The sequence below is a fragment of the Vanessa tameamea genome, chromosome 24 (genome assembly GCF_037043105.1).
Source record: "Vanessa tameamea isolate UH-Manoa-2023 chromosome 24, ilVanTame1 primary haplotype, whole genome shotgun sequence".
NCBI lineage: Eukaryota > Metazoa > Arthropoda > Insecta > Lepidoptera > Nymphalidae > Vanessa > Vanessa tameamea.
In genome coordinates this window covers 9,066,611-9,090,963 of record NC_087332.1, presented here as the reverse complement: position 1 = coordinate 9,090,963, position 24,353 = coordinate 9,066,611, and the positions used below count along the sequence as shown (strand labels likewise).

The 24,353-nt window shown below is 33.7% G+C and overlaps 1 protein-coding gene across 2 annotated transcripts in view; it reads left to right on the top strand.

The window, feature by feature from the left end:
- Positions 1-24,353, top strand: part of LOC113399604 (complexin) — a 294,863-nt gene that overhangs the window by 252,159 nt on the left and 18,351 nt on the right. For both annotated transcript variants that reach the window (XM_026638769.2, XM_026638772.2), the window contains one exon: positions 18,198-18,361. In XM_026638769.2, the coding sequence (XP_026494554.1) occupies positions 18,198-18,361 (164 nt within the window). The remainder of the gene's footprint in view (positions 1-18,197; positions 18,362-24,353) is intronic.

The window sequence follows — 24,353 nt, the reverse complement described above, 5'->3', positions numbered from 1 at the left end:
TTGAGGTATAGAAAAGAAATGCAATATAGTTTAATGATCATGTGTGCTGTATATACGAGCTGTACGAGCTATACGATACATAAATACGGGATTTTAATTTTATACTTACTTGCTAGCCCTTGTTCAATATTATTTTATTTATTTCTTCTTAAATTTATTATATATTAAAGAACAAACTTATATAGAAAAGCTCTTGTTGTTCTTGGGCCGGATACTTCCTTGAGCGTCCATTCTTGACATACAAACATTCATTATTACTATATAGCACTGAAATTAATTACTTGGCGGTAGGGATGAACCACCAATTAATAAACCAAACAGCAGTACTTAATAATGTTGTGTAGGTACTTTGAAGGGTAAGTGAGCCAGTGTATCTACAGGCACAATGGCCATAACATCTAAGTTGATGTAGGGGATATTTAGTTTTTCTTACAGCGCTAATTTCCATGAGCGATGGCGACCACTCATTCTCGCGAGACACGTTTGCCAGTCCGTCTAACGATATAAAAAAAAAATTCACTCGCTAACAGCAAAAAATTTAATTTATTTTATAAAAGCAAAAATGATTTATAATTTTATACATCAAAACAATTTTAAATATAAAAAATATTTATTTCTAATGATTTCATAAACAAATACGCTTTCATTATAATTGTATTGAGTTCATTTGAGTTCTCGAAATAATCTAATATACGAGCCCCGAGGCACAATAATTAAAGCGATTAATGCTAAACAATAAATGGTAAAATTGAATTGAATTTCAATCGAGTATAAACAATATGGCAGCAATAAAGTGGAGTGTTTCAGATCTAATTAAAACCTTCGAGTGCTATTTCGTATTTATTTTTATCACTATGAAGTTTATGTACTACGAATGAGTGTAATGCTTAAGAATTTTAAAAATAGTTTTGTGATTAATATTTATAAAAATAAAATTATATATTTTGTATTTCTTATAATCTATATAATGAAGTTTGAAAATTTATTTGTTCGGTATAAGTTTTTTTTTATGGTATCGGTAGGCGGACGAGCAAAGGGGCCACCTGATGGTAAGTGGTCACCACCGCCCATAGACAATAGCGTTGTAAGAAATATTAACCATTCCTTACATCACCAATGCGCCACCAACCTTGAGAACTAAGATGTTACGTCCCTTGTGCATGTAGTTACACTGGCTCACTCACCCTTCAAACCGGAACACAACAATACTGAGTACTGCTGTTTGGCGGTAGAATATCTGATGAGTGGGTGGTACCTACCCAGACGGGCTTGCACAAAGCCCTACCACCAAGTAAAGATCTCAGGATACGATTGTTTTTTTGAATTTATTAAAACTATCAGCAAAATGTTACCGAAAAATATATTTACGCATAAACAATATAATTGGTACAAAAATATAACGTGATAGATATGTACATAACATCAACACATCAAGACGTTGAAACTAAATACTAAATGAAAATAGTTTCGTATTATTTAGGCATTGTGGCAAGGATATATTACTCCGACTCCTGAAAGTCATATTATATTAAAAATATTAATGGATAAGCCTTATACAATAATGTAGTAGTCTCTGGTAGTATTACATTCCGAATTTTTAGTGGATTTAAATTCGATTCAGTTGTGTGACATCGCGATGTGCACGCAAGCAGCATGTATTTAAGAGCACGGAATGAAGGATGTTTAGTATTTTATGTTTCAGTTCTAAATATTCGAAAGTCAGATTCGCGTGATCTTTTCGTTGTCTGATCAGAAAATTCCTGCGGTCCACCTACTCCGAGATACGTGAGTGGTCGACCTTATTTCAACTGGTAATAGAGTGTAATACAAAAATAAATATAAGATTACTGCACTGAACTTCGTTTGCGAATGACAGCGGCGTTAAATATATATTTATATTATATTAGTTTTATATGATCTTTGAAAAATAAACATCAATAAACACGAAATAAAACCGAACCTTGGAAATTCATTGCAAAGCACATAAAAAAACACTTTCGTTTTTTTTTAGGAACCTTAAATTCCATTTGTGAAGATACGACCAGATTCCATTCCTACACAGAATAGGAAGCGAATCGTCTGTCTCGGTTATCTAATCGAATAACTCTCTTTCCCGGGGACGGTGACCGAGTCGCAAATCAATGTTTTTATTGTAACATCTAAAATCGATATTCGGGTCGCGTTCTGAGAATTTTTATGCACAAATCATACGAAATAGCGGAATGCAATACTTTAAAATCTATGTAAATTAAAACTACAACGTTTTCCTAAATAATAATATAAATTCGAAAGTATGTTTGTTTATGTGTATGTTACGCTTTATCGACTTAACTACTCAACCGGTAATTACTCATTTTGCATACATGTTTTCAGCGTCGCGGAAAAGGTACTATATGAACACGCGTGTTAAATTCTTTAATACTTAAAGCGAGATCATAATACAGATGAATTATTGATAAAAACGCGTTTACCTAGCGGTAGGGCTTTGTGCAAGGCTGTCTGGGTAGGCACCACCCATTCATCGTATATTTTATCGCCAAGCAGTTCCGCTTTGAAGGGCGAGTAAGCCATTGTAACAACAGGCACAAGGGACATAATAACTTAATTCCCAAGGTGGGTGGTGCATTGGAGATGTATGTAAAATTTCTTATGCTTCCAATGTTTATGGGCGGTGGTGACCACCAAGTGGCACGTTTCCCCATTTACCTACCTATTTCAGAGAAAAAACCTCCATCTGTATTAATATGCTATAGATTTTACAAAACAAAATTCTTTTTTCTCATTGCTGACACCATATAAACTACTTTACATATCGCGTGGCTGCGATACTTCAAGCAATACCTACGGCTTCGTAGACACATTACTTTTTTGTTATATAATTGTTAAAAAGGTTTCTTAACAGTGAAACGCTTTGCCAACATATGTATATAAATACTTAAACATAGTAAAGCAATTGACTCATTAATTTTATCGTTAGTGTTGCACCGGCTTAAAATAGTATCTTAAATGAAAGCCTTTTTATGATAGATTTCAACGAAATTGGCAAACTAGCACGCGAGCTTTAATCAATCTATACTAATATAATAAATGTGACAGTAACTCTGTCTGTCTGTTGTTCTTACGTGGACTAACCATTGAACTGAATTTAATGAAATTTGGTATCAAGTAAACTTGAAGTCCAAGACGTATATCGCGACCGAAACCGCGGGTGACAGCTAGTTAATAACAAATTCTACTTTAAAGTAACATTCGTGACGAACACAAACAATATGCTGTTGATCTTATGTAATTCTTTATATTCTACCATTGATTTTTATTAAAAAAACTACCTGTGTTCCTGATGGGCTAACTCACCGGAAACCTTATTTAGAAACCCATCGAATTTTCTTTAATATAAAAGTTCTTCGGTGTACTTCTCTAAAAACCTTTCATACTCTTAACTGGTGAATTTTTAAAAATATTTATCGATTGTATTTTACTCATTAAAATGATAATGATATTATTTCTTTTATCATTTAAAGGGTTACTCCTACAGGTAAAATTTTAAAAAACCTCTGTATGCCGGTCAGTCGTTTTGAAGTTTTATTAAGGAGAATCCAACAACTTTAAAAATCACGTATATTATCGTCTGTATATACATAGGTATAGGTATATGAATGTTCATATATGTGAGTTATATCGTATATAAATTAATTGTAAGGATCTACACCCAATTTTATCAGTTCCCTGATCTTATAGAAATTGCCTGAAAGCGATCACTAAGCGATAAGGCCGCCTCAGCATGGCTTATATTCAACTTGTTATTTCTTTTGTACCCTGACTTTGTATATTTCGTGCTATAACGCAACACATAAAGTGAACGCGAGTTGGCGGTGCTTTGTGTAAAATAGTATTATATACTCGACTTTAGGTGAACCGTCTTGACAGCTACCATCCACTCATCATATATTATCTACCGCTGAACAGCAATATAAGTATTGTTGTATTCCGGTTTGAAAGGTGAGTGAGCCAATGTAAGAGGGACAAGGGACATAATATCTTAGCTCCGAAGTTTGGTAGAGCATTGTCGCAATAATACTTAATATCTTAGCGCGCTGATGTCTATGGGCATTCGTGACGATTACCATCAGTTCGCCCATTTGTCCGCCCGCCTACCAAACACATGGTTCGCGTTTCTGAGGTATTCTAAAAGAATAAAATGTATGCTATTGTGAATGTATCTTTAATTATAAAGATGCGTTTACAATAGCATCAATAATACACTTTAATATCATCATCATCATGATCAGCCAATATTCGTCCACTGCTGGACCTCATAGGCCTCGACGAATGCACGTAACTGTGGTCTTTCTTCGGCAACTCGCATCCAGCTCCTGCCAGCCGTGGAGATCACCTCATTTCTGATGCGATCCTAGCATAAATAATACACTTTAATATATCTCGTAGCAATTAAAAATAAATTGGTACTCTTCGTTTGGAGGAGAAGGCTTGGGCACCGCCAAGCTAATTCATAGCGGGCTGGTGGATCACATGGGCAGATGTCATCCAACACATGCAGTATTCATTACATGAACAAAATTAAACACGTAAAAGCTCAGTGGTGCTCGGTTTGAGCCCGCAATCATTAGTTAAGATTTACGCGTCCTAACCACTGAGTCATCCTGGTTTTTACCAACCAATACAAATGGCCGGTATAAAATAATTCGTAACTTAGCAAATGGTGCGCGCGACATGTTATACGGTTCGAAAATTTCAGTTTATCCGGACCCATGTGGGAGCATAAATTTAAACCATAAAAAAATATCGGAAAAGGTTCTCGCTTTGACAGAAATATATTTGTAATCTATATTTTTGTTAACAGTTATTCGCGCAAGTAAAAAGTAATTTTCGATTTAAATAAAATATCGTTATAACCGAACAGAAAGATGGACTGATCACAGGTTGTTTTAAACACACGACATTTGGTTTTAAAAGTCTTTAGTCTTTACGTTTGTGCATAAAACCGACGGTAATTTCTTATTACTTTTTAAATAAGTTTTATCATTTTATAACTAGGGGTAATAATGAAAATATCTATTATAATATTAAAATGCATGCAGTAAAGCCACGGAAAGAATTACAGTATTAAATACAGGTGAAGGCATCTGTATAGAAGGCTTGAAGCTTAATTCACGAACCGTGTGTAAAGTACAAGGTTCGGAGTTATAAATGCAACATAATTAAGTTCATGAGATACACAGAACTGCTTGAACTTGAACCTACGTTCTTGAGCTTTTCACGTGTTCCATCCAGAGTTAGTTCTCCTTCCTATAGAGTACTAGCTACCAGTCCCGACTTCACGCGAGTACAATAAGTCTATATATATCTTTAAGATAAAACAACAAACAGATTTTTTTGTTGATTAGGAAATTTTATATTCTCGGCCTTCCTCTTCTATAATATGCATGCATTATACATTTAAAAAGAGCCGAGATGGCTCAGCGGTTAGAACGCGTACACATTAACCGATGATTGCGGGTTGAAACCCAGGCAAGTACAACTGAATTTTCATGTGCTTAATTTGTGTTTATAATTCACCTCGTGGCTCGGTGGTGAATGAAAACATGGTGAGGACACCTGCTTGTGTCTAATTTCACCGCAATTCTGCTACATGTGAATCCACCAACTGTGCCACAAAATATACTCCTAACCGTCCCCTCAAAAAGGGAGAGGAGGCCTTAGCCCAACAGTGGGAAATTTACAGGCAGTATATGTTTTATGTAGATACATTTAAATCTTCCTTATTAATCACTCTGTTTATTGATGAAACTCCATTAAAATACGTTGCATAGTTCAATTGATCTAAGGGTACAGATATCGGGTAGCGACTTTGTTTTATACTATGTAGGGAAGATAGAAACACAGAGCGCCAGTACTTTAACAAGATATGTTTTAAAAATGTTTTAATCAAATATCGAGCATGCTAACGCGAAACAGCAGTGTGCGATAAAATAAAACGAGGGAAAACAAACATGTTTAAAATATAAACAAATTCGCTTTCCTCGAAAAATCCTTTAGTAAAATATTATGAAAAGAATCGAGAATTCATATCCCATGTCGCGTTCGCTACAGCCTGAATTGTGTAATTCTTTATCACATAATGTAATATAAATAAAAATGGTTTAATCCGTTGTTTTTTTTTTAAGATTAAGGCTTCATGCGGGAATCCATTTAACTTGTAAATTTTGAATACTTTTATTTATTATCTTGTATTTCAAATACAAAGATTTTATATAAAGACAACTTTAGCTCGGCATTCGGCATTCGAATGACGTTTCTGGATTCTTTTTTATGTCGACAAATATAAGTCTTGCCAGCGAAGTAAAAACTAAGCCGCCGTAATGACCACTATCGATTGAAATAAACTAACGGGTACTACTTGGTACGCATTACGTACACTCTAACCAAACACAAGTGCAGTTTTCAAACGCTAACGAAACTAAATAATATTTAGCGCTTTTTTCAAAAGGGTCTCAAAATAAATTATATCATAATTCCTTGTTATGTTATGTTAATACTACTACTAAACAATAGTTCTATGCTATAGTTCGGTTATAAACATCTTAGATATTACGTAGACAATGTAAAAGTACACTATTTAAAGACGAGTGACCGCTTATTATCAGGTAATAAATTCAGTAGCTCTACCTTCATGAAAAAATACGAAAATTGATCTGTATTTTGTAATAAAAAGACGAATTATATTAGTTAGTAAGTTGTAATCAGTCGTCGTTATTATGTGGGAGATTATCCTGGGCTTGGGATCTCCCTTTTGACTACCGCTCTGCTCCAACGGGGTTGGTAGATTCACTTGGCAGATTCGTATCCATCACGTGCAGGTATCCTCACGGTTATTTTCTTGACCGCTGAGCACTAGTTTTATTATAAATAAATACAAATTAAGCTCATGAATAAAGTGGTGCTTGATTCACGTATTGTATAACTCAGGGCCATCACAGCTGTACTAATGTCATAATAGAGGATTATGTGTACATGTTTTTATTTTTTATTTTTATTTTGTCGTTTGTCGAGCGAAGCGGACGGACAACAGCTAGTTCTATAAATCAACTCAGAGACGTGCAATCCATTTTAGCCGTATCGCAAAATCTCAATCAATCCAACACAAAAAACTTCAACCACAGACGGTTTTTTAATTTAAAGTCGTTTCCCGTTCAACGTTCAGTTTCAATTAACACAAATCCATCTTCCGGACAGTCGGTTAACTCGATTGAACGCGATCTGTCGCAAGGAAAGAAAATAACTTCCAGCTGCGCCGCACCTAATGAAATAAATATACACGATGGACGTAGAGGTGGTTTATACGAAACAATAAACGAAACGATTCTTACAAATAACCAATCTACTCGTAGTTAGAACCACTTGAATAGAATTTATTTTGCAGTTTAATATTATCGTAGTGTGTGTTAGTTGTGTAACATATCGATACTCGTAAACATCCTCGTTTTTTATCGTAAAGAAAAAAGTGTTACCATCTAAAAATTCTAAATAAGAATAAAATTCGTATTCATAATAAGATTTGAGGCGTGCTAGTTTTTGTTCCTCTTGTTTTATGGAATATTAGTTTGTACAGAATGTAGGTGACCGGTGACCATTAGAAGCAGTAGAATATATAAGGAGTGGGTGGTACCTACCCAACAGGCTTACACAAAGTCCTACCACCTTATAAATGAGATTATGTTATACCAGTAAAAGACTTCCAATGTGTACGTACCATACCGTGTATAGTTAAGGCTGTTCGTTTTCATAGTAATGGGTTTAATAGTGTCGAACCGAAACCAATATCTATCCACTCAAAATACATAATAACATTCCGTTTTATATATAAGAAATTTCCTGATTAAAATATTTCTGAAGAAAGAAAAATTTAAATAATATATTTAAATTACATGTATATAAGTTTTATTATTACTATTAGACAAATTAAAACGTAATTATTTCGAAACCCAGTAATCGAATGAAGCCTTACAAGTCAAGTAGTTCAACTTGACTCGCTTGTCGTTTATATAATGTAACTAACGATTGTCATCGACATAATTATAATACTATTGTTTTATCGGAATAAAACGCTCATTTCCCGTCGTGCTCATATTAAAATATTATGTTTTGTTAGTCGAGCGCAGAAAAGAATTCGTAATACGTTTTTTGTAATTTAATATAATCAGCCTGTAAATTTCCCACTGCTGGGCTAAGGCCTCCTCTCCCGTTGAAGAGAAGGTATGGAGCATATTCCACCACGCTGCTCCAATGCGGGTTGGTGGAATACACATGTGGCAGAATTTCGTTGAAATTAGACACATGCAGGTTTCCTCACGATGTTTTCCTTCACCGCCGAGCACGAGATGAATTATAAACAAATTAAGCACATGTAAATTCAGTGGTGCCTGCCTGGGTTTGAACCCGAAATCATCGGTTAAGATGCACGCGTTCTAACCACTGGGCCATCTCGGCTCTTGTAATTTAATATTATTTTAAAGTAATATTCTGTATTTTCTGAGCAATACAGTCCGGGTAACTTCAAGAGCGAATAGGAATCTACTACCTTCGTTCCTTCCACACACTGATCTCATTCAAATGAATCAAAACAGGATCACTTAGTATTAGCGTGTTCCCGTTTAAAGAGTGAGCGCAAAGGAAATAACATCTCAGTTTCCAAAGTTGGTGGCTATGTAAGGTATATGTGATATTTCGATGCCAATGTTTTTAGACGGTGGTGACCACTCAGCATCACGTGGCATTTTCAATCTGTCTACCGAATTTAAGTTAAAAAATATATTACGGGCGGATGTCCAAGAAACGTATAGACGTAGCATTCAAGATACAAGACTTATTCATTTAACAAAATTAGAAGTGTCTCTTATAATCAGGCTAGATAAAAACGTAACAGTTTCTTTATATATATAAGGCTCTATGTACACGCTTAATTATAATATATTTTCTGGTCACGTAGCGTTATTTATATACAAATGTGGACACAGCTTGTATCAATATCGCGTCACCGCACAACGTGATATGAAACCAACACATTTTATTTGACATATCCTTCCATGGAATCTCGTATTAAGCAATTGTTTGCCAGTGTTTGTCGCTGTATATCTCAATTTGGTATATATTTATATGTATAAGAGTTACGATAGCGCAGTGGACAATACAGGTGGATATGAACCACGTGATGATATTACATTTAACTTAAGCCATTAAACATTAAATTTTCTGGTCTAGCAAATAGAGATGAAGAAAAAATTAACAGCGCTCTAAAGACCCGTTCAGATCCACGAACTTGTGGATTACGTAATTAATTCGTCTTATCTCCAATTAGAACATAAGAAATATTCACCAGGAAATAGGTTAAGATAAATTCCTAAACACCAATTCATAATTCCCCTCCATTTTTCTTAAACGCGACCGACAAGGCCGGGCTTATTTTATTAAATTCAATAAAAAATGCTCCGGAGTTAAATTCGCGAAGACTCTCGCTCGGGACTTCGCCTTTTTTAATTAACTCCTCGAGAATCCTTTTACAGTAATTTCAATTTCAGGGATCATTTTTTAAAGCTCTTAACCAACTTTTAGCCGTAAAGAAATAAACTTTAATATTTTCTGAACGCTTCACTTTCAAAATAATAAATTAAATAATATCGGTTCTTTATTTTACGACGTTTTAAACTACTCTTATAGCAAATCTAAACAACGTAAACATAGCGAGTTGATAGGGCTACGTGATGTGGCTACGACGTAGCTCACGCTACGTGATATTGCTACGACGTAGCACGCGTCAAGAAACTAGAGCTTGATAAAATTTTAAAATAGCTATTGTTGTTAAGTCTGCTGATCCTATTGTTTATAAAGATGAAGTTTATTACGTAATTGAGAAATATATTTGAAACTGATTGTACTTTTACGAAAGTACCTGCTCACCTCAATACAGATACTCAGTAATTTACAATTCGTATAATTCTACAAGTTGGTAACGCTTTCCCAAACGTAGACTTATTAACTTTCCAACAGTTATTCTAACTGTAATTACCCCAAGTTTTGAACCTTTGTCTTCGAGACGCTTAACGCCACTTCGGAATTCTTAAGAATGTCTCTTGTCCTTTGTGTTTGAAACAATACGAAATACCTACAAAAGGTGCTAAATGATAGATAACTTAAATAAAAGTCATTTCATGTTGTACGAGTTTTTCTTCATGTTGTCTCATTAGTATTACTTGTTCTATAAAATTAATATTGACTCCCGTGGAACGAAAATGTACTCGAATTTATCGTCAGACATAAATCTAATGCGTGATCGTTATTAAGCCTTTACCGTTAATACTTAACATATCCAACGTTATTTTATAGTATATTATAGTATAAGTATAATTTCTAACATATTTATTTTCCCAATTTTGTTATCTGCCGGTCTTGTGGCGCGTCAGCCTACTCCAGGTTCACCCTATTCTTCTATCTTGTTAATAGATTTACGATCCACATTATGTTACTCGACCTGACTCTGTTTGGTAAGAAAAAAAACAAAATATTAACAAGGATTATATCTATCACTGTCTGGTCTTGTCTTTGCCTTGATAACTCAGCCTCAAATCGACAATCAAACCGTCAAAGTTCTCGCAACTGATAACTATTCTCGATCGAAGTTGAACAACAAATGAAACATACATTATCAGAAATGTAAATATTTCGACTGGTGACAGTCAAATTCAGATTTACAATTAATAGTAGAAACATTGCTAACCTAACGATCGTTTGATTAAAGTATCAAAATATCCTCATATAAATGGTTATTCTGTATGTGCAGTTCAGACATAACTGGTGACTGGAACGCAACAGGGATTCAAATCTGGGCAAGCTCTAATGCGTTTTAACGTGCTTAAAGACAACATAAAATATAGGTGACAAAAACTCCGAAACGCCCCATAAATAATGGTCTACGTTACAATGAGTTAGAAGTCAACTTGTCGTAGCTATGTATCGTGTTAAATAACTTATATATAAAATTTCAAGGTTTTTTCACACACAACGTGTACGTTTGAGTGACATTTAATGGTTTTACTCTACACGAACTGTGTCTACTTATTTTACAAGCACGTTATTATTTTATTAAAAAAACTATTTTGTAAGCTTTTCATTATGATTCACATCAGTTTTTCTTTTATGTTTTTTTTTTTGAATAGATAAGATCGTAAATTTTTAAAGTACGTAGTGTCACAAACGTGCAGTGCAGCCTACCGACCTAGCCGTCGTCTATTATTAGAACGATCGATAGACACGTCTGTAGCCTAAGCTGAAAAATTCATAGCTCGATATGCAAACTATTTTCTATTGAATATCGTGAATATTTATTTCTATATTTCAAATGCCTTTGATATGAATATCGAATGCTTTTGAAATAGAGGACTTAGTTTAATACGAATATAGGTGTATATGTTAGGTTTCACGGTGTCGTTGACTATATGGGTATATATTATAAATATATATTCATATAATACTATACAAAACGATATGATATATGCTATGGATTCTACTAGTCTATATCATACTGTTATTATATTTTTTTATTGTTCTTAGGGTCGCAGTGTAAAAATACCTCATTGATAGCACACCTTGGGAATGAAACGATCGCCTCCTGACTATTTCTAGTCATATTCTATTGTGTAAATAATAAAATTGACAAAAAAAAAGAGCCGCTGAGTTTCTTTCGCCGGTTCTTCTCGGGACGGGGTATTTTCATTTCCGAACCGATGGTAGTGTTTAATTTGACTATCAATAAGTAAGTGCACTGCTTCTATATTTATAATAAAAAATATAAAGGAATTTGGGTTTTAGTTTGATAATTGGGACATTTTATGTAATAATAGCTATTCAAATAGTTGGATTTGTAGATAAATACTTTTAACCAAACAAAGTCCATAGAATACTTATAGCTGCTGTCGCTACCGTAAACTACACTGCCGTAATTTAGAACTTTGTCAAAAAGTTATAAAAGTGAAAATTCATCAAAATCTATTATCTGATCCAAATACATTATTAACAGACTGTATACTTGCAAAAGTACTGAGAAATACGTATAAAAATCGCTTGTGGAAAAAAACATAAATACAGTATAACTCATTTGAATAAATTTAATTTTATCCTCCATAAAGTATTATGGGAAATGGTTTCGGGATAAATACAAACATACGAAACGAAGGTTAGTTTATTAATCGTAAAATCATAATTCGCAAAGTGATCCCACTTGACCGATTTTACGAGTTTGTTTACACGAGACAATGTAAACAGATCGTAAGATATTTACTGACGTATTAGCTTTTTGTAAACAAATTATTTTTACTAAGTAAACAAGTTGATTCCTATTAGGTACCCATACATACATATAACAATACGTGACGATCGCGGGTCTGTATGATCGAGTGCGTCTGAGTCGATATATAAGGAATACTATTATCGTGTAGAAACATGAATGTTTAAATGATTTATTTTCACGAGTCATATTAACTTCACTTTATGATGCAAATAAATACGTAAAGGCGCGATGTGCAACTGTGTGTATTTTTTAAATATTTTTTTTGTGTGTATGCGTGTAAACTCCTTGAAAATATATCATGTATATAGTAGGTGGTCGCGATTGTTTTGATTTGTAATTTTACAAGATTAAAACTACTGCTGGTATACCGAAATAAACTCATCATCCCACTGAACACAATTAAATTTATAAATTAACATCGATAATTAAATCGCAGGATGATGATCTAACTCAGTTACAAATGACATATTATTTGATTAATAACAATTATGTCACGGAGGCCTTTTTTAACAGGCACTATCTGTTTAAGGTGCATGCTATATAGTGTAGAAGTAGTAGTGTTTGTTTAAACTCAGATGTGCTCTCTATTCCCTTCACACTCCTGAACCGATGGGGTGAGTATCCAACACAACCAGAAGTTCAGCTGCTAGACTATTGCTTTAAGTGGTTTCCGAGGCAACGGAATATAATCAACTTTCAAGCTTTGGTCTGCTGTACATAAGTTATTGATGTTGATAATGATGAATCTTTTATATACAAATGAAATATTCTCTATTTCTCTCTCTCGCTCTGTGTGTGACGAGAAAAGCAGTTCTTGATTATGTTTTTATATGACACGAAAATTGTTTCACCGGCTTTGCGTAATATGCAATTTTAAAATCACGTCCTAAAACTAGTCGTAACAAAAATGTTAGACTGAACTATAACTCAACTATCGCATAGTCTCAACGCAATAAGGCTTCGCTTATAACTGAATTACCAGCCTAGACTCGTAGGCAGCCGAGTTTCGTCTAAGACTGACATAACCTGATTCTGAGGCCGATTGAAATTTGATTTTGCGAGATAACTTTAGGAAACTTCACTGATGTTACGAAATATTCTCATCGAGACTACCTTATGTCAACTATAGTTAATGTTAAATATTCTATACTAAAATGCACGGTGGAGTGATGATATACGGAAGGTGGCTGGTAGGAAGTGGATGAGAAGGGCCGAAGATCGGGCTCAGTGGCGCGCCTTGGGGGAGGCCTATGTCCAGCGGACTAATACAGGCTGATTATGATAATGATAATGATGATGATGATGAAACTGCCACAGATATTTTTATCTTTGCCGATAAAATATAATCATAAATTCAAATTCTTTGTTAAAAAATATTAATATATAAAGGATGATAAAAAATGAAGAGCTAATGCTTGTTGACTATTAGGCAGGATATATGTATTATATAAAGTTAACTTATATAACTTATTATCTCAAATGTTGGAGTGTGTGACTAAAACCAAACAAATAGTTGATAGAGGATCAAACCTGCGACTGACATATCGCTCAGCAACCCGTACACCAATCAGTTATTTAAGCTTGATCGGGTTCTTGATACGTCTATCCGTTTGTAGCGTAGCGTCTCTAGTAATTGGAACCTTAGTAGAGATTACAGGATATCAGATACACAAGGCCCTGTTTTAAATCAATGCTTTTATATTAAATAACATGTTTTCGTTAAATTTAAGGATTGTATTATTAATTACTAGGATAGTACCCAAAGCCTACCAACCAAACCGAGCAAACCTAAACACCGACTTTCATATTTCTAACATAAAAAATGACGAGTACATACAAATGTTTGAATTTAGTTTTAAATAATTTGTGTAAAATTTCCTCCTGTTAGACCCTGGTTAGTCAGACATTTTAAAATTTTATTAAGTAGATTTATATTGACTACCTCGTTGGGTTGTGGCTGGCCTATAGTACTGCAGATCTCAATGTCCCGAGTTCAAATCCTGGGTTGGGGTAATAATTGAATTTGTTACTTAAATATACTTGATAAAAGCTTTAAATTGTTTGACAGTGCTTACATTATCGTACAACGAATTGCACGTAAAGCCTCTAAGTAAGTAAGTAAGTAAGTCTGGTACTAAGTATTTTTGTTCGGCGGTAGAATATGTGATGAGGGGTACATTGTATAGTATTCGAATTTATGCAAGTTATTATATTGGCTGAGTTCTGCTTCATATGAATACATCAATGGAAAAATATTGATTAAATCTTTGTCGTTTTAGAGCTACATGTGCAAGGCCGTAAATTCAAAAGCGTATAATAAAACTCCAAGGCGGTGTCGGGAGTTTTACTGAAATCGTATAGCTCGTATAAATATTTTATTGCACGGAACCACGTCGCAGGAATGCTCCGTTATTACACATTTCAACCCCCATTACCATAGGCACGTCCAGACTCGAACGTGTCGTGTATGGTCGGCAAAAAAATTCCATATCGAAAATTTTATGTATTTTGATTACATTTTCTGTCCGACTAATTCAATCTTTTATTAAGACTTATTTTATAATTCAATTCAATTTCATTGTTTTCTACGGAAAAAAAGAGGATTATCCTTAAACTTCATATTGAAATAGTTATACACTTCAGTTAGTATTTTATATATTTATTTCAAATATTTTAATTATCTTGGTATATTACAGCCTTATACCGACCGTCTATGATACTATTTCACTACTTTAACTCATATATATAAGCCTTCTAAAATGGTAACTATTGAGTTTCTTTAGAGTTCTCCGTAGAATCTACATTCTGAGCCTTGGGTAGTTAACATCTAACCTAAAAAATCTTTAAATTAAAACAACTTTAATTATACTGGAATGATGTCGCTAAAGACTCGAGCTTAGTATAAAAAATATATAAATAATTTTCTGCTGTCTGTACATCTAAACGATATTAAACGAATTCCCGAAGTATGACGATTCAATTTACTGACGGCAGTTTCAATAAGAGCGTCCATTATACTGCGAGTTCGATTCCGATGATCATGCGAATGACATTTCATCTAGGCCTGCCCGAGGTAATGACGTCACGTACTTCCGCCATATTTAATTTCGCGGAACACGTATTAATTAAGGATCGCGAATTAAAATATCTTTCAAATCTTTTGGTTACTATTACTTTACTACAGAAATGTTATTCTGTAAATCAATTTATTCTCCTGTGTAACATGTACATTTTATTTATATATGTATTTCTTATTTATATTAATATATTTAATAATAAACTCTATACAATACTGATTTTATAACTACGTAATACGTATGCTTGTAAATAACTACTTACCGCCGCCATTTTAAATTTCTAATGACGTCACATAACATAATTATGTCTCTTGGGGTACGATCACAAATCTATCTTTTTATTTAAACGACTCTCATTGCTAATAAGTATTTTTTATGTTATATTATGTATTTATCATTAATATTTCAATTGGTCTGAAATGAGTAATATTATTATATTTATTGATCATAAATCTTAGTGCAGTTTCATTGATTAAAATAGAATTAATTAATTATTAATGCATTCATTTGTATAATAAACTTTAATTATAACGGTTAAAAGAAAAACATCACGCTCAATAGAAACTTCTATGAAAAAATAAAATTGTTTAATAAATTTTCTGCTGACTGTACTAAAATATGGATTTTTCTTCGACTCGGGACCTCAAGTCGTCTGAGTCGTAATTAAATATGAGATTCTGAATATTCATTCGGGAATTTGAATAATAATCAATTTTTTTTTAAGTATGCGTAAGTAATGGTATCCCTTTCTAGATCCTCCGGGGTTGTAACGTCGAATAATCAAAAACTTTTAATTATAAATCAATATACTCCAAATTAATCCGCTGATTTATGATTAAATTTATATTTAGGACGACATCAGATCAGCCCTAATCAATTTTTGACAATGAATAAAATTTAGAATTTAATTTATTAAGAACATCTAGTTGCTATTTTTTATAAGTCTAGATTTTAGCATTCCATGCGCCACCAACCTAGACTAACTAAAATGTTATATTATATATAAGATGGTAGTTATAATTACACTGGCTCACTCACCCTTCAAACCGAAACAGAATAATACTAAGCATTGCTGTTTGCTTTGCATACATTATCTAGAATGATTTTCACGCACACACGTTTACATTGCCAGTATATGTATGTTTGTATGTGTATGTATATCGTTACCGAAAACGTCAGCACGTCGAATGCCTACAATACTTCATGAGATTGGTATCGATCCCAGTTCATTGAACCCGGCGCATAATACATGCAACATCGAATACACTTTGATGTTCCTTGTACTAAGTTGAGTGCGAAATTTTATCGAGCGAGAGAACTTTGCAAAGTTTTGGTTCCGGCTAGATTTAAAAAAAATACATTTTTCTATGTTAACATTGTGTGTACCACTTTACAAAATTTATTTACTTTTAAACAGGGTTCGAAAAAATCCGATTTTTTTATATATATCCGATATATATCTGATATATATCCAGGCTAGGAAAACGAAGCGAATTTCATTCTGTAAACACTTAAAAATCTGAAAGGTATTTGTAAAATAATACAAGTGTCGAAATACCACATTTTTTATTGAAAAATGTTATTTACAAAGGAATTAGTGTCGATCTATTTGAGAAAGAAATTTTTAATGAACACTTAAAAAACAAGTACATTTTATTATTATATCTTAGTTGGTTTGTGAGATAAATCAACTAATTTTATTTCAATATTAATTCGTAATCGACTAATCATAAAAAGTAATCATTCAGAGTCAGGCCTTAAGCATAGATCTATGTGAGTTTTGCACTATCACATATAGAGCCTTTTAGCCCATTGCATTTATTTTTGGCTTTCGAAAGCATTTTCTGTTATTTATTTAAGTGTATAAAACAGTTTAGAATTACATCGAATACAAGAAACATATCGAGGAGTATTTTTGAACAATTATGACAATTACTAAAAAGTCTATTCTCGGCATATCAAAAAATGTTATATAGATTATATAATATAAAATATTTGTATTGTAGTGTACAGTACAATTGAATAATTGTATTGTACAGGTTTATTTAGATATAATTTTTCACCACACTATCGATCGACTATTTTTTGTACTAACCGAAAGTTAGTACGAAAAATAGTCGATCGATCATATAATTACGCTGATCGGTTATACCGCTTCAAACGAGAAAAACCGGCCAAAGTTTCGAGCCCATCAGGCGACAGAAAACCTTTTAAAAGCCATCCTATCGGAAAATAGGCTCAGAATTCCGACACGTCCTGGCGCTCCGGACAAATGCTTATATTGACGTGTAATGGATTTTTGAATGGCGGCATGTCGGATTCCTTTCGGCTGGATTAAACTGGTTTGAACCGGTCCGAGTCGGTTCAAGGCGGATCTAACTGATCCGAGTTGGTTGCGTGCAAATGCGTCGTCTAATATCGATCAAAATTACCAAATGCAATCAAGTTTACGTCGAGTTTAACGATTCAATCGTTTTTACGCATCTGGGTCGCTTCGGGGAATTGACAGTTTCAGAGCCTATTTAAACGGTGACAATGAAACGCTTCCGTAATTTTATCGTTTTAAAACCCTTCTCAGTGTTTTATTGAGTAATTTTCTTATTTTATTTCAAACTATTATGTTTATTGCTATCTACTTTAGCTCGAGGAATTTATGTATTTTATCAATCTTTGAAAAAAATTACAAAGAATCATACAGGTATCATAACGTGTGTATGACCTTGATTTGAGATGAAATCAACATTGTCACCTTGTTGCAGGCGCGGTTGGTGGTGATGGCGATGACAGCGACGATAAGGAGAAGGAAGAAGAAGCGGAACGCGAACGTCAGGAAGCGATCCGTGAGGCTGAGGAGAGACGCAAGGAGAAGCACCGCAAGATGGAGGAGGAGAGAGAGAAGATGAGACAGGAGATCAGGGACAAGGTTAGTCAGGAATATAATAAAGAGAACTGTATTTTTTTATGTAATAAGTAGGCGGACGGGCAATGGCCCGCCTAATGGTAAGTGGTCACCCTCGCCCGTAGACATTGACGCTGTAAGAAATAATAACCATTCCTTACATTACACACTACCTCGTGCCTGTAGTTACACTGGCTCACTCACCCTTCAAACCGTAACACAACAATACTGAGTATTGCTGTTTGGCGATAGAATATCTGATGAGTGGGTGGTACCTACACAGACGGGCTCGCGCAAAGCCCTGCCGCAAAGTGGTATCTTGTATAAATTATAATAACCGAAATTAAACCATTTTTCGTATTTACAAAAAAAAACGAAAAATTGAATAAATTTAACAAAACTAATAATCATTCTAAATGCAGGAATGCATAATATCTCAAATTCTAAGAATTTTAGATACCTTAGAATCTGTTCTAAATATTTATACATCAAAATAAATAAGCAAAAAAATATGAAGTAGCATCTAGTTGAAAAATTCTTCTTATGACAAATAGCCCGTTTATTGATAGAGATTGTCCGTGACTTTGGGCTACTCTCTAAGGCGAAGTGATAACTATAAAAGCCAAGCAATCTGGCAAACTATCTTGGTATTTAATCATTGGGATGCACTTAGTTACGTACGTTAACACATTTTAATGTTTATGAATAATTTAATCACGTAAACACGGATGAAACTGTCTAGAATCACTAGTAATGGTCTAATAGTAGTTCCAATCGTAATAACTCTACATAAACATAACAAAACCCCTTCAGCCATCTGTATGCTTAGATCTTTTAAACTACGCAACTGATTGTAATGCGGTTGGCGTGAATAAACGCAGTGACTTTTAAGGTATAACGCTTGTTGACTTCCAGGCTTTAGACATAACATACATATATTTAACTAACATGACTGTATTTTTACTGAGTTTGTTGCCGATTCTTCTCGGTAGAATCTACATTCCGAAGCTTCACTTAATATAGTTTGTTAAATGACGATTCAAAAGTGCTTGTAAAAGCCTACTTGAATAAAGTATATTTTGATTTTATTATAGTAGAGGAAAGCCAAAAATTTCAACTCAGCCAGCCGGAGAAACAAGTAATTTCTTATCAGGTCTGCTCTTCAATCTAAGAGTTGTATATAGACTGTTACTGTGCCGTAGCCAGTATAATATAATTGCGCTAATAAGGTTGTTTTTACACTTTCACGACTTAACTAGGAACTCCACTGTTCATCATGAAATTTTACACAGTTCAGATGTACAAAAATGGCATACCGTACCTACTCGTAATACCTCGACGTCTCACGTTTTCATATTTGCTATGAAGTTAAAATTGTGTGCATATGAAATATATTATATCGCATTACAGCCTTCTTGGTTTAGTAGCTAGGTTATAGGGCAAATTACAAAGTCCTGGATTCAATCAACCTCCGTGGTCGAGTAGTGTGTACACCGGTTTTCATGGGTACGACACTCCGAGGTCCCGGGTTAGATTCCCGGCCCGGAGTCGATGTAGAAAAAGTTCATTAGTTTTCTATGTTGTCTTGGATCTGGGTATTTGTGGTACCTTCTTTTCTTCTGATCTTCCATAACACAAGTGCTTTAGCTACTTAAATTGGGATCAGAGTAATGTATGAGATGCTGTCCAATATTTTAAAAGAAATCAAAAATAAAGTTAATGGCTGTAAGCATATAGGTAAAGTTCTGTTGAGTAATGTCTCCTAATAACACCACCTGTCCATTACTTCACCGTTTATTGTTAATGGCGTTTTTTTATATTGTGATAATACGGTTAACGATATCGTGTGAGTTGTATCTAAATGAACTATTTGCTAAGTAATTAAATTCTCATGTCGCATGGCTTCCCATGGCGGACTGTTGCGCTCAACTGTACCAACGTTGAAAAACTCAATCTGCAATTAAAACTTGACATGAGTTAAAAACTAAAGTTTTTTTCTTTAACAGAAATATATTTTATCTCTCTACTTATAGAACGAGTTTAATTTACAGACACACAACAATAACCTGTTTTAAATGCTTAAATACGATTTTTAATTTACGAAAGCCAATAAAGCCGTTTGAACAATTAAATCAGCGAAAGAGGTCAAGAGTCCTCCTGGCTCTCCACACGCGACGGGTAATTCGTTCGTTTCGTCTGAAGAGCCTTTATGTTCCGTGTTCAACACGAGGAATGTGTGTACGTTGTGTACTCGATTCAAACGCGGTCAATTGAGATGAAAATTATTGGTTGTTTTTTTTATTTTACGTAAGTCATAACTGTCGAGGGATTAAAAACAATTGCGTGTCTGTTACAAATGTCACAAATATTTCTTTTAAGTATAGAACCATAGAGCTTATCCGGTCGTTTACAAAATTATGAAACAATTGTTCATGTTGTAAATAATTAAAAAATATTTAATCCATAGCGGCGCCTTTATTATATTTATGTTAGGAGAAATGACGTTTATATTTATTTCTAATCTAATTGAATATACTCATAATAATATTTTACGATAGCAACACCCACAACAAATAATTCCCCCAAAATTGACTCACTATTATGTAAATGTTTGTAAATTCAGTTACCGAATTGTATGTCACGACTAACGAGTCGATTGTACACAGCGATACATAATATCGATATAGCATCGATGTATCGATGTATCGTAAAGCAAGGGTTATCTGAAACTAACTTCGAATTTACGTGCAACACGAGTCGCTCATACGAATTTAGTATTTCAATTCGAAATGTTACTACTGTATTTTCTATAACAAGCTATTGACTTTAACGTCGTAGTCACGTTTATAGCAGGGAAAATATTAAAAAAGTATAAAATATTTTTTGTTCTTAAAGGAGTTCAAATTTCGAATACGATTATTTAAGATAAGCTTTTAATAAATGAGCTATTTAAAATTGTTCAAACAATAAACATTAGCCAGTCTGAAAATTGTTTTTTGCATACTTAATCCACTCCTACTAACGTTATAAGTAACAAGAGAAAAGTTCTTTTGTTCTCACATTATACAATGTCAAATATACAAACTTGTTACGCGTTCATTGTACCAGCCATTTTTAAAATATTTCAAGCTACCTAGAAACAAAGGCTTCATAATTTCTAGTTCTCTAGCTTAAAATAGAACACATAGCAAAGGCCATACAGAGCAAAGAAGTACTTCAAAGTAATTTCTTACGTAACGCGCACTCTCCGCCATCTTGCGCTTTGACGGTTAATTTGTGACAAAATGGCGGGCTCTCAAATTTAATTTTTTCGTCTAGCAACACTCGAATCTCGATATAACTAATCTTTTGCGGTAAAAAGCTGTTTTTTATTTAATGTTAAAGCAAATATGCTAAATAATAACTGCGAATTCGTATTTATGAAAGTAATTTACAATTAACTTGTAAAAATGATATTCAAACGAAAATTTAGAGCGACTCTTACAAATGTCTAAACGGAGTGGTATGAAGAGGCCTTTTGACCTCCCCCCCCTCGACACACCGCGCCACAGATCTAAAAGAATGTTCGTGAAAGTTAATTGAAAAATAAGCAAGATACCGGGGTCTCTTTGTCGAGCTGATGCGAAATGTGAGGGCGTAAGTAATGTTTTTTTTTGTTATTCGAGTATGTTTTAAAATATAAAACGCAAAACTCGATAATAGTGTTATTGAATTTTTATTTAGAAATGTTTTTTTTTTATACTAAGTTGTTAAACCTTAAAACTTTTATTTAAAATTTTAAAATTGAATTAATTAATTAATTTTAATGATGCATGACGAGTATGAAACTTTTCGGGCGCAATTAAGTTTCAACTTTTGTCGAACTTGAATTTTGACACAGAACGAGTACAATATTACAATTTGATGTCTACTTTTAAAATGGAATAGACTGAAAGAGATCTGCGGACCCGAAACAAGCTTGCCTTCATTTTATTTTATTTTTATTTTAGCGTTCAACTTCGTTTTCAAATAAAGTTGAATAGAGTAACAAATAACAAATACATATGAACCTGTACCTAAAAATGTTTGATGACCGATGATTGCGGGCTCCTACAGCCTGTTTAAGTTGACCAATATTTCTCGCTCAACAAAAAAATATAATCAATAATATGTTAACATTTGAATATAAAATCACATAAAGTTATATTGACTTTAATTTTTGCTTCTAAGTCTGTTCAGGACGACGCTAATTCGACAGCCCGTGTGAACACTGCTTTAGCCGTTTTTTTTTTTTTTCGATACCAAGTTTAGGCTTATAGTATTTTTATAAATGAATATGATTAATCAACTTAAAAATTGCACGTAACAAAACACTACTAAAACAGCGGATAAAATGTGAGTAAAGAGCACGAGGCAGACTCGTATGAACTGTCTAGCTTGGAGTTCTCCCAAATAGAAAGCCTCCCCCGCCGGGTTCCGTTACTTTACCAAAGGACCCATTAGGCGACACTAGTGTTCAAACGACGTTCTAATAAAATTTACTCGCAATTAATGCTTTAGTCAAAGGGTCCGATAATTTCGTAATAACTTGCCGTGTGGCGCCAGTGATAGCGGGAATTTCGTAGCAAATTTAATTTTATTTGATAGAAAAGTTCTTGCATGGAAATTGTGTGTCAAAGTTCTATGAAAGACATTTTTTTTTAAACTAATATGTACCATTCTTGATAGTGTAAAGCGTTAAATATCTGTAGTCGGGACATGATACTGAATATACATTTTGTTTTAAGTTAAGATAGTTTATCTAAGCAATTTAATCCTGACTTCACTTTCTTTCTTTGTTCCTACCACTTCCGATGCGTCATTTTAAAATAAAAAAAATAATGAAAAGCTGTAACCGTTTCCCATCAAACATTACATTTTGATATACCATTGAGCAATGGCAGATTAGATATTATAATATTGACAATGTTGTACGTTTAGTAGGAAGAAGTTTGCTCTCACGAATAAAAGCCACATACGTAAGAGCTTCTAATCATAAACAAATACACAAAAAAATATTTCTAATACAGTGAAAAGAATGTATGATTGTACAAGTATCCCGGTTTTTACAATTATACTGGCAAACTCCACCATTAAAAACAAATACGGACGAGTATATGGTGCTAGCTGCTAGCGAATGTCTAGTGGCCACCATCCTCCATAGGCAATGGTGCCGTAAGAAATGTTAATCTTTAAATTACCCTAACTATACCAATACGCCACTAAACTTGGGAACTAAGATGTACTGGCTCACTTACCCTTCAAACCGGAACATAACAATATTGATTATTGATATGTTATGATTGGGTGGTATTTATCCAGACGTATAATATACGCCACCACCCAACAAGTAAAATATATTCGATATTAAACAATAAAAATCCATCGAGTATGTAAATATCATTGTATTGAATATACAATCTATAAGAATTCGTTTGTACAACATAAACGGTAAATTGGAATTACATAAATGTTGCGCCTTCACGAGAATTATACTTTACATACGTAAAACCAATAAGCGTCTCGGGCCGCATACAATTTGCAGCGATCGTGACGCCAATATGTCCGTGATCTTATTATACATCGAGAACTTGGCCCCTTCTTTAAATTTCATTTCTTGTTCCTAAAATGAGATGAAAAGGCGGAATTTAATTCATGTCATCTGACATGCGGATGTTTATCTATTGCATTCCCTAAAAAATGTTATTTCGACGCTTTTTTAATGATTGTAGTGATTATTTGTGGTTTCCTTCTCGCGTAACGCACAATGCTCGGGCTCAGTTCAGCATTGCTGTTCTTTTAGTACTCATTTCGCATCTTATTATATTAATACTCGATATTTGTATAATTATTTAATGGTAAACGTCTCGTATCATTTGATTTGTTCTGTATTCATTGCTTGTAGAATAGCTCTACGGTCTTTGAAAACTTCCATTATTTATTAATTCTAGTTAAGTTATTAACTATTAGTAACTACAATTTTATTTTATAAACAATA